The 12,095-nt window shown below is 43.9% G+C and overlaps 2 protein-coding genes across 2 annotated transcripts; both read right to left on the bottom strand.

Annotated features, from left to right (window-relative positions):
* Positions 1 to 1,690: 1,690 nt before the first annotated feature.
* LOC121046171 (vegetative cell wall protein gp1) lies at positions 1,691 to 6,091 on the bottom strand. Its single transcript, XM_040500089.2, has 3 exons — positions 4,437 to 6,091; positions 4,140 to 4,184; positions 1,691 to 1,986 (listed from the first exon to the last, which is right to left on the bottom strand). Exons 1-3 carry the CDS (start codon positions 5,935 to 5,937, stop codon positions 1,958 to 1,960), a joined length of 1,575 nt encoding a protein of 524 aa, XP_040356023.2. The 5' UTR covers positions 5,938 to 6,091; the 3' UTR covers positions 1,691 to 1,957.
* On the bottom strand, positions 5,988 to 12,095 carry LOC115311340 (location of vulva defective 1). Its single transcript, XM_040207896.1, has 5 exons — positions 12,014 to 12,095; positions 7,533 to 7,828; positions 7,340 to 7,406; positions 6,175 to 7,256; positions 5,988 to 6,041 (listed from the first exon to the last, which is right to left on the bottom strand). Exons 2-5 carry the CDS (start codon positions 7,572 to 7,574, stop codon positions 5,988 to 5,990), a joined length of 1,245 nt encoding a protein of 414 aa, XP_040063830.1. The 5' UTR covers positions 7,575 to 7,828; positions 12,014 to 12,095.

A 12,095-nucleotide genomic window follows, 5' to 3' on the forward strand; every position in this document is an offset into this window, starting at 1 on the left:
GCTAACCAGGAGTTAGACGTCAGTATAGAGCAAACGGGTTTTAGCAGCTGCCACCAGTTTAACACCAACAAGTGTGAACGGCCTGCACTTTTGGGTTATGATGATAATGCAAAGGTGCAAGTGAGGTGGACAATAAAATAATATTGCTGACTGAATTGGGTAAAGTTTTAAGCTATTCATGGAAGTGGACTTTCAGTCTCTAAGCATATATGAAGAAACTTGCTGACCATCAATCCACCTTCTTCTCGGTTATTTGCCTACCTAACAGTGGGGACAAAGCCGCAGCCTGATTAGCGGCTGTCGAATGAGTTACTACGGTTGTTCATGGGTGAACACACTCTGAAGGCTTTCAATTTCATGTTCCTAAAGGCATCCTACGATGTTTAGCTGCAGATACTAGCACTCGCTGGTTCCTTGAGCCCACTTTATTGGCAGTGCGTGCACGCTACTTCCAAGGTACCATCGTGTCCTCTAGATGGCCTTAATGTCTCCCTAGCATCTTGGTCTTTATTGGAAGCAAAACTTTAAAGGAATCAGGAATTATACTAGTGTTACTTGTATAGTACATAACTCTGTGTGCTACAGATGTGCCACAGTTATCTTTTCAGGCTTTATTTTCGTACGATTGGTTGCAAAGTATAAGCATAATAATGTGGGGATATAGTTTTTATTCCTGTCGACTCCAATCTAAAGTTTTTTTTTGTATATATGTGCCATGACTTGCTAAGTCATAGCAAACAACATTGTTACCACTGTAAGGGTAACGATGTTGAACACTGATTACCACATGAAGACATTAACACCCAGTTTCTCTACGGCAGAGCACAATCGCCTAATAAAGCTTCTGCAAGCTCTGCGTGACATTCCTTAACATTCGTTCCATGGAGCACTGTATTTTGATGTAGGAACACTACTCCAGCCGACTAACATCCATTTCCAATGACGGTTGAAAACATGCCGATGTTTGCGATCTTCTGTTTTCGTAATCCTTGTGCGTTGGTGCCATCTTGTGGCATCCGTAGAAAGCAGAGGGTTTGATGTGCCAGTGACATGCCTTCGAATTCCGGTTGGGTCTTGATATTCGTCCGAATAGAAATGTTGCCACGATTTAGTAAGTGACCCTCGTATATTCTGCAAGTTATCATGGGAGGGAGACAGTAGCTGAACCCTGTTTCTTCCAAAAAAATATGCCGAGGCATTTCCAGCGTTGCGAGCTGTCCCTCTTGGGTAGTTATATATCTGAAACAAAAGATGATTGATTTTTGACACGTTGGGTATTGCGCAACGACACCAAGTGAATTGCAGTACCGATGTAGTCTTCGGACGCCCCAAGTCTCGTGGTCAAGGTGGCTGCCGAAGATTCACATTCTGAGGTTTGAAAAAAGAGGGTCTGGTGTCAATTGCTTTTCTCGGCTCATTAGTATCAATGTTTTAACGCGGAATGTGTTAAATGGGTTGCTCCTATACACTTCCTGTAACACACACCTGTAACGAAAGAGCGTCACAGGAGTGCAGCGTCAGCGTGCGGCTGGGAGAGAGTGCAGGAGGTGAGGGGGAACAGACCAAGGTCATGTTTCGAAGGAAATTGGCAGATGCGAAATAGCAGGGTCAAAGTGTGGGCACGCGAATGCAAGAGATGTGAACGTCACATTCCACTTCCGCTGGAGCTTCGGCGCAAGGCTTTCTTTCAGAAGGATGTTTATGCTGTTGTGGCACAAAGTGCGTACAAAGTTCATCTGTGCAACATCACCGTGAAGCAAAACACTGTACAATAGTGCGGAAAAGGGCCAGCTTTTTTTTTAATTGCTGTAATTGCTTAATTGACAAGCCATTTGTTTGTTATTTTGGGCATACATACGTTTGGAGTTGCAGCTATTTGGATCGACAACTGTAAGTAATGGGGAAAGCTCGGTGGATCACATTGACTGCTGGAACTTTCATAACATTTGATTATTGGTCACTTACTTTGAGTAAAACTAGCAATCTCTGAAAAAAAAAAAAAAAAATAACATGAATAATTTGTTTTTTTATACTGTATTGAGACATCAGATGTACAGATTGATTAAAACAATATATGTGTGCTGGAATGTTTGTCTTTATTGCATACCGACAAAGCTCTAAATGGCAAAGGATGGGTATCGACAGCTGTTTTTCCTACTACATCAATGATTTATGTATTGCAGAAAGTTCAAACTGCACCCGAAGTAATGCTAACTGTGAGGAAAAGATGAGAAAGAATGAGGTCATATTACTATTAAGTAAAAATTTAGAAGTATAAACAAAAAATTACAGGAGTACACTTGAGACTGCTTACGTGTAGGAACGCAAAAGCGTTATAGTCTTGCGGGAGAAATGGTTTCGAGTAATGTTTCTACACATGTAAAGGTTTAGGACAACGTCCTAGAGATCGACGCCAAGTACGGTGTTTAGGACGATGTCAAGGACGGCGTCTAGGATGCCGCTGAGGATGACTTTTAGGACGACGTTGAGAACGACGTCTAGGACGATTTCTAAGACAACCTTAAGGACACTGCATAGAGGGCAATGTCTAGGACAACCTCTAAGGTGACCTCAAGGATGGCGTCGTCCTTGAGCGTGCGATTGAGCGATATGTGCTTATGACATACTTTTACGGCCATCTTTCGTGCACAACAATGCTGCCTTTTTGCGCAATGGGACAAGTAAGGCTTTCACCATGAAACTGTCAATGGGGGAGCCGAATTCTCTAGAGAGTATACTATGCAAAGAAGGTGACCAAACACTTGCTTCTTATCTGCAATGTTAGCTTCACCTCCATGTCGAATATACAGAGTGTTTTTTTTAGCTGCACCAAATTTTCAAAAAAAGGGAAAGGGAGGTAGAGTAATTTGAGCCCGGGGGAAGTGTTAGTGGCCATGGCGGCCTCCAGAAAAAAAGTGAAATTAGGTAATTAATTAGCTAATTAACTAAATGTTTTAGCTAACTTTTTAATTTTTTACTTGAGAGCACATAATGTATTTAGAGGATTGAAGATCGACCCCAGTATGGTAGAGCCGTGTCGTCAAATTTGGATAAAAAAAATTCCTAGCAGGTGCTACGGGCTGAGAAATGTCACTTTGGTAAATGGCGTCAAACCGAAACTAAACAGGAAAGAGCGCCGGTAAAGTTATCGCTCCGCTCTTCCGGGCATGCGATTCGTCATTATCGCGGCCGGCTCCACTTGCTTAGGTGCGCTGGCCGCGATAATGACGAATTGCATGCCCGGAAGGGCGGAGCAATAACTTTACCGGCGCTTTTTCCTGTTTAGTTTCGGTTTGACGCCATTTACCAAACTGACATTTCTCAACCCCTTAGCGCCTACTAGGAATTTTTTAATCCAAATTTGACGACACAGCTCGACCATACTGTGGTCGATCTTCAATTCTCTAAATACATTATGTGCCCTCAAGTAAAAAATTAAAAAGTTAGTTAAAACAGTTTAGTTAATTAGCTAATTAATTACCTAATTTCACCTTTTTTCTAGAGGCCGCCATGGCCACTAACAGTTCCCCAGGGCTCAAATTACTCTATCTCCCTTTCCCCTTTTTTGAAAATTTGGTGCAGCTAAAAAAAACACCCTGTATACTACACATACTATATACCGAGAATCTGAATCCAATGGCTTTCGATTTACTTCACTCCTTCACCACCTTTTTGGATTTGCATAGGCTGCAATCACAATTTTTAGGAGGTGGGGTAATCTTTCTTAGTTTTTGGTGAAGTAAATATTTTGGCATGTCGGACTGGGATAATAGAGACCAATGTTTTTGCACTCGCCGTAAAATACCGCAGAAACACCCATTTCATTCAAGCGCTTACTATTAACATTTCCCAAACTTTAAAATTCTGCAAATTGTATGCTAAGTGCCCGATTTGACCGGATAAGTGCCTATGTCTAGATTATCCCAGTTCTTAGTGACAGTAGGGTGAACACCCCCCGGTATTTTACGGTAAGTGGTGCAGAAATATGGGTATTTTTAGAAATATAGGTGGTTGCTCCAACGAAACTGAGCAGAAAAAAATGGATGAATATGTGCAGGTTCAGTTGTGCCACCAAAAACCCCCCTCCCCCCCCCCCCCCCCCCCCCCCAAAAAAAAAAAGTTGTTATTTTTGTGCTTACCATTATTGTCTGTTGCATCTGCAACTGGTTGAAGTGGGTCTTGAGCTTCAAATTGAAAACACAAGAAATGTTTGTTACTTTTCCACATATAAGTGATACATGATACAGCATGTTTGTGCCTCCCTCAAGGTTTCAGAGCCAAACCATTATCTGAGGCTTCCAAAAGCAATGCATTTCTGTTTTAGCTACATACATAATATATACAGCACTAAAAACACCAAGAATAAGGAATATCGACCAGATATAATGGTATCGTAATTATTGCATCTATTATGTGTGAAGCATGGAGTCACTAACCATTATTTTCATCTGCTGACATTGATGTTGCTTCCACTGGGACCCAGGGCACAGCGTCTGGCACCGAGGGGCCTCTTGACGTTGTTGTTGCTGGCAGTTGTGGCCTTATGTATGGACGTTGTGAGTGTACAGGGGGGTACGGCCCGGTTACGACTGCTGGTACATTCGGCCTAATATATGGCGGACTGTCAGTACTGATTTTACTTGGATGCACAGGCTGCAAAGTTTCAAGCTTGGCTGTAACATAAGGGGTCCACATTTCCCACATGGTTGACAATGCTGGCATTAATGGTAGCCTTGGTCTAATATAAAGTGGGCTTTGAGATGGCAGTATACTTGCTGGTAGTATGCGTTTTGTTACCTTAACAGGTGTTAGTGCTGGCCTTGCATAAGGTGGTGAAATAGTCTTGCCTGGCACCTCTGATGCAGCAGTTGGTAATGTGATCCGCGGTACTGACAGTAACTTGGGTCTGATATACGATGGCAACACCTCTGTTGAAGGCTTTGGAGGGAATATAGGACGTTCTGGTAGTGTGGGCCTTGTGTACAGCAAGGACAGTTCCGGATTTGGTGATGATATTGTCGGTACAGCTGGCGATGCTAGCCATGGTAACTCGGGTCGAACATATTGTGGTGACGCTTCTGTAGGTGCAGATATTGTGCTAGGTACTGTAAGTGTCTGTAGGATTGGCCTTGTGTATGGTTCTAGAGGTGGTATAGATGGTTGAGCTGGTAATGTTAACCACGGTATAGGTTGCAACTTGGGTCTGATATATGATGGTGACGTGCGTATTGGCGGAGGTGCTGTATCCGATATTGTGGGTGCTGGTAGTGTAGGTCTTGTATACGGTGTGGGTGGTTCAGGGCTTGAAGCGGGTGTTGGTACAGTTGGTAATGTTGTCCACGGCAGCTTTGGTCCAATATACGGTGGTAATTCACTTGCTGGCATTGCTCTTGGAGTGGTCGCTAGAAGTGGGGGCTCTGTATATGGTGATGACTGGTCCAAAGTTGGGTATGCTGTTGGTGGTCTCGGTGGCAGGGTGGTGCCTTGTGGGCTTCCAGTTGGCTTGCTAGTTCTGAAAACAAGAGTTTGTGAAGTTGTGGGTGTTGTATTCATTTCAATTACCTTGGGAGTTGTTAATTCTGTCGAAGCTGATGACATTGAGATTTCTCTAGTTGTCACTGTAGGTGAGGCTTTGCTGTTAATAGATGCTGTTTGTACCCCTGTATTTGTGGATGCCATAGTAATTGTGGATATCTGTAATTCTGTCATGGTGGAAGGTGGTATGACTTCTGTAAGTGTGGATGTTGTGGGAGTAACCGCTGTGGCTTCTAGTACTTCAGTGCTTTGAGGCATTGCTGTGTCTTCAGTTGTTGCAGTTATTGCAGTAAATTTGGTTCTTGCAACTTCTGTTGCTAAAGGTGTCGCAGTTACTTCCATAGTCATATTTTCAGTTGTTGTGTCTTCAATAGTCTGGGGGGTTGTAACTCCAATAATCATAATTTCAGTGGTTGTGTCTTCTATAGTATGGGGAGTCGAAACTCCTGTAGTTACATCTTCAGCTGTTGTGCCTTCAGTAATTTCGGTCGTTGTAGTGACAGTCGCTTCAGTTAATATTTTATTAGATGTAGGTTCTATGATAACCTCGGTAGTTGGAGTGGGTGTTGAAATGCCTATAACAGTTGTAGTTCCTATTTTGGGGTTATTTGTAGTCTTACACAATGCTGTAGCATTAACTGTTAAATCTTTTGTGGTTAATGGTGCCCTAGTGGCTTCAATAGTTGTAATTTCAGTAGTTATGGGTGCAGTAGTAACTTCAGTTGTAGTTTCATCTGTTGGAGCATTCATAGTATGCAGTGTTGTAGTTGCTTCAAAAATGGTTGTTTCAATTGTTTGGACACCATTAGTTGGGGGAGTTATAGTTTGGAATTCAGTAGTAGTAAGTTTTGTAACTTCTGTGGTCTGGATTTGAGTACTAGTTTCGACTTCTATAGTTTCACTTGTTGGGGTTTTGGTAGATGTAGATGTTGAAACTTCCGTTATTATTGGTTGAGTTACGATTTCAGTAGTTGAAGTTGTTGGCATCTTAACATTTGTGATTGATGATAAGGCCTCAGTTGTGCCTATGTTTGAAGGATCAAGTGTGGTGGTTGCAGCATACTCAGCAGTCGTAGACGCAGGGCCGATGGTAGTGGTAGTAGCCAGTTCACTAGATTTGGGTGACATGACTTCCGTGGTTGACCATGTTATCAAAGTAGATGGTGGCATGGTGGAATTTTCAGTAAATGGAGATGCGGTTTCTGTAATTTTGGTTGTAGATGTGAAATCTTCAGTTGTAGATGCAAGCATTCTTGTGGTAATCAAGACGTCACCCTTAGTCGTAGGTGTAGTCGATACTTCTGTTACTGCTGTTAATGTTGTTTCAACTGTGCTCGCATGTGTAGTTGTAGACTTTATCTCGCTTGTAAGTTCTACAGAGAAAATTGGCGTTGATGTAGAAAGGATGTCTGGTGCTGTAGAAGTTTCCGTTCCAGCAGGGTCAACTGTGGTGCTGGTGATTTCAGAAATAGTAGTTTCAGCCCCTGTAGTGAGGGGTGTGGTCGTTACGTCTTCCATGGAAGATGTAGTATCTGGTACCAGTGATGCCATTGGCGTAACCGTTGCTGCAGGTGATGTAGTGGATGATGCTTCAGTAGAAGGTGGACCTGTCAACACTTGTGTTGTACTTCGTAGTGTGGTGACTGGTGGTGTAGTAGTAGAGACCTCGGTCGGTACTGTAATTTGCGTTGGTGGCAGAGAGGTTACCGTTGATCCATTTTCTGGAATATAGTCAATTCATGGGTCAGATATCTATGTACTACAAAATTGTGATTATAAATAGAGCGATTAGGGGTGCACTTACCTGAATATGTAATGCCCTTAATGGCAATGAAGACCCTTTCAAAAGCGACCATTCCTTCAAAACCAAGCTAAAAAGAGATCAAAGCAGTTAGTCATGTTAGTGCTACATTAAGATTTACTTAGAAGACTCTTACACTCAATGGTCTCCGCACATTTATGATCAGAGCAACGGTGTGATGCGTGTGCAAGCTCACCTGGAATGGATGTCCTCGTGAATCAGGTATGTGGACACTCATGGCAGTCCAACTGTCGGGGAATTGGAACCTCCAACTGGCCCAGTCTTCCCAGATCCGAAGGAGGTCATTTCTTTTGGGTAGCTTCTGCCAGAGACTCAAGTAGACGCGGTTGTCCCCAAACAGCTTGTACTCAAACTGGAACGTCCGCCCAGATTGAGCTGCCCCAACTACAGGACTCCAGAGCCGTGCGATGGTACCGCAGTTCTTTTGGGCTGCCACACACTTTTCGGCGCGTACAAAGGTGTCGGAGCCATCTGGTTGAGTGAATGAGATGTTCAAAATTGGATGGGGCTAAACAACCACTTTGGCAATCTCATTCCCATTGGGGATAGCTTATACCCGTGCAAAACGGGCAACTCGAATGCCATTTACAACGAATGGTTTTGATGATTCTCAGCATGTATATAATTGGAACCATATGTTCATTTTCACTAAATAAAATGTTAATTAACAATTTGTAGTTAATTAGTTGTTATTTATCCGGCTTATAGCAACGATTAGCCACCTTGTTCCCCTGGCCATATACTAAGCAGACCGCATTAGTTCGCAGCTTTTTTTTCTAATAAATCGGTTCAAATTAAAATCAAACACCCTCTATATTTTGAATTTAGGTGTGTTCAGGCCCTCAGGGTGGCCGCTGTGTGACCTTGGCATGTGCAATTACAAACAACCAGTCATTGCTAAATTATCCGAGTTTCATAAAATTCCCATACCTTTCGATTAGACGCTAACACACGGTGCTGTCGGCAGTGGGTGTAATTATAATCGGCGGGGTTTGGGAGGTAGATATTCCAGATAATCTCCACGGCCATTATCTGGCTGCGTTGGGTAAAAGTAGGTAACGGCTGCGCGCTACCTTCTAGCCACAACTGGACATTGAAGCTAACGAAAGCACGCTGGCATTCCATTTCCCATGTATTTTGTCAATAAAGGCAACGTGGCCGTTATTTTGATTACATGCCACTTATAGGGTGACCACCTTCCTGTCGGTGGAATGCGGGACACCCGGGGAGGGGGGAGGGGGGGGGGGGGGGGGGGTAAGAGGAGGACGGTATTTTCACGACTCTAGAAATGAGTATTCACCAACGTGCACACCCCGAAATCCTGTGCTGTCCGAAAGCGTATTATACACCTGAAACTTGTACGCGGCCATTAAACTAAGATAAGTTTCACTCACAGTGATATATTTTTGTTTATTTGTAATGGTAAATATTTTATTAAAAGTATCCAAGTTGAAAACATAAAGATCTGACTGCACAGACCCCAATGCATCAAAAGGAAATAAAAAAACTAAATATTTTTCCGCTTATTGTTTCCTGTCGATACTTACTCTTATATTAACATGCTCCTACACAAAAAAAAAAAAACTTAGTTTTTTGACCGTTGTGAGTTGCAGATTTTTTGCGTTGTGTGGCCGTCTTTAAAAAAAAAAGCTTCACAACAATCCTTTCGCATGATACAGTATGATTTGCAATTAATTACAATAGTTCATTTTTCAGCTTTTGGTAAGCATTTTTGCTTGCAATATTTTGCCATCAAGGGGAAAGGCCACACGCGCATGCGCGTTAGTCCTCTTGCAAGAACGGCGGTTGCTTCCCGCAGTGCTTGGCAAGAAAATGGCATATAATCGAGATTCACACATTTATCAGCGACCTCCCGCTGGTTCCCCGTTTCCCGTATGTTTCGAAGCGCCATGATTTGCGCAGTGAATGTTACTAGGGGTGTCGCGAACTTTTGTCGAACCAGATTTTTTGGTCGAACTTTCGGGGTTCGACGAACCTTCGAACTTTTCACCAGATTCGACCGGTTCGACTTTGTGGACAGTGTGGCAGACCTTGATACAAGCATGTCTAGGTTTGGAGAATTTCTTTTCTTATGCAAAGGGTTATTTTATTTTGTGAACAGCTGCAATTGAAAGAAACTAATTCTATTCACTGAAGAAGTCAATAACTTAAATTTTAGTACTGTATAGGGGTGTCGCGACCGGCCGCGGTTCGAGTTCGACCAGGTTCGACTTTTTCGAACTTATAGTAGAAAGGTTCGTCGAACCTTGTATTGAGGTTCGACTCGTGTGCGCATGCGCGAGAGGCTGGCCAGTTGGCATCGGAGTGGATGGTAATGGCTAAGAGATGAATTAAGTGCAGCGCTGATCGGCTATTTCAGTCAATACAGTACTAAAATTTAAGTTATGAACTTCTTCAGTGAATAGAATTAGTTTCTTTTAATTGCAGCTGTTCACACAATAAAATAACCCTTTGCATAAAAAAAAGAAATTCTCCAAACCTAGACATGCTTGTATCAAGGTCTGGCCACACTGTCCACAAAGTCGAACCGGTCGAATCTGGTGAAAAGTTTGAAGGTTCTTCGAACCGGTTCGACCCAGTCGAACCCCCGAAAGTTCGATCAAAAATCTGGTTCGACAAAAGTTCGCGACACCCCTAGTACTGTATTGACTGAAATAGCGATCAGCGTTGCACTTAATTGATCTCTTAGCCATTACCATCCAATCCGAAGCCAACTGGCCAGCCTGTCGCGCATGCGCACACGAGTCGAACCTCATACAAGGTTCGACGAACTTTCCACTAAAAGTTCGAAAAAGTCGAACCTGGTCGAACTCGAACCACGGCCGGTTCGCGACACCCCTAAATGTTACGACAATGTGAAATGCGGGACATTTTGAAGATTTGGGAATTTCTTGCGGGACGCGGGACCACGAGTCCTCAATGCGGGACAGTCCCGCGAGTCGCGGGACGGAGTAGTCACCCTATGCCATACTAGAAGCTCGTTACATGGCACGTAAACAGCGTCTAGGTAAGGATCATGGCCCGGGCCCGGGTTGGGGGGGGGGCATGAGCCCCGACGCACGCACCCCCCCCCCCCCCCCCCCCCCCCTTCCCCCGTAGTCTACGCCTATGGACGTCGTACGAGCCTATCTTCGAAGTTAGAACTTGGAAGGCGCTTTCCCTCAGCGCTCCACCGCGCTGAAGAGTTTGTGTCGCTTCTCCGCCGTGCAGCCGGCTTTGCGGAGGAAGCCCCCAAACAGTTTCGTTATCAAAATATTGGTCATTATTTGAAAAATGTCGGATTAAAAAAATATAATGATAATAATAATATGTGATGTACGTTTGAATCGAATAAACTGATATTATGTTTGAAAGTTAGACCATAATAATAAAATTTACATCAAAAAGTAAATTTCTTATGACAGCCTGTTAATTGCTGCCTCCGTTGCGCCAAAGTGCTTACCCTGCAACATCCCGCTACATTTTGCCAAAGTTTGAGGAATCTGCGCCAACATTGCGCTAAAAGTCAATATAACTTAAAATACTGCAACTATAATAGCTCAGGCCCCGCTACATGGTCACATTGCTTTGCGCGAATTTTCGGAACTTTCGATCATAGCGTCAAATATTGTACAATTTTATTCGTTTTTATCAAACGCTGACAGTACTCGGAAATTTCGCAATATTTCTCATGTGCGTGTTAAGAAAAGGTTTAGAGAAAAGGAAAGGAGAAGATTGAAGGGACACTGACATCCCCCCAAAAATGTGTTTTCATTTTATAGCAGGCGATTCAATATGGTGCCAGGAGTCTACCCAATTAATCTTTTGCTACAAAGTCACGTATATTTTTAATAAAGTAAAAAAAAAAAAAACAACGTAACTGCAGCAACTGCTTGAAACCATAACCGAAAGCTGCGCACGGGGGTCGGAGAGTGCCGGAGTCACGTGGAAACACCCGACCGTGCGCACTTTTATCCCTCCGGATTTTTTTTTTTTTTTTTTTTTTTGGAGGGGGGGGGAGGGGCGCGCAGCAGACGACCTGCGTTGCGGGGACCGTTTACCGTGCGATTGCTTTGCAGTTATGTTTGTTCCGCTCGCTGTTCTGCACCTCAAGATGAGTTTTTTTCTGCATTGAAGAGTTGGAAATGAGTAGTGAGGCTCCGAAAATAATGCCCCCAAGATGGTACGTGAATAGCTGCCTCAGAGGTCCTGCATCCGAAAGTGGCATTGTGCGGCAGAGTCTGCACAAGTTTCTGAAAGATCAGCGGGATCGGGACCAATGGCTGCTGCAAAAACAAAAAGTACGCCACACTTTGAATTGAACCTGGGTCCGGTGCGTGTGAAGCGGACGATTGTAGGTCGGGAAGTTTGCTGCCGATTTCCCTCCAACAAAGGCACCCCCTAGGCTCGAAGTCGGGCAGCACCACGCCACATTCGCACCTAGTAAAGGATTCGTACGCGTGCATATTCAAATCGAAGTACGCCCTTCGTGCTTGACGTTTGCGCGAGCGATCTCTTTAGCCACGAGAAGGGGGCGACAGTTAAGCGACGTCTTCGTGCTATTGGCTTGGTGGTCGGCGTGTCGTACAGGATGAATACCAATTTTTTTGATCGGTCCAAAATTACTCTTTTGAGGGAAGAGAGGTTCGCCGGTACCGCGAACGACAGTCCTGAAGTAGAGGTCCCACGCCCGTCGTCCGCTGCCATCGCCAACCAGCCCGCGAGTCCCACAATTCGA

Source organism: Ixodes scapularis, unplaced genomic scaffold (genome assembly GCF_016920785.2).
Source record: "Ixodes scapularis isolate PalLabHiFi unplaced genomic scaffold, ASM1692078v2 PGA_scaffold9__187_contigs__length_104089568, whole genome shotgun sequence".
Classification (NCBI taxonomy): Eukaryota; Metazoa; Arthropoda; class Arachnida; order Ixodida; family Ixodidae; genus Ixodes; species Ixodes scapularis.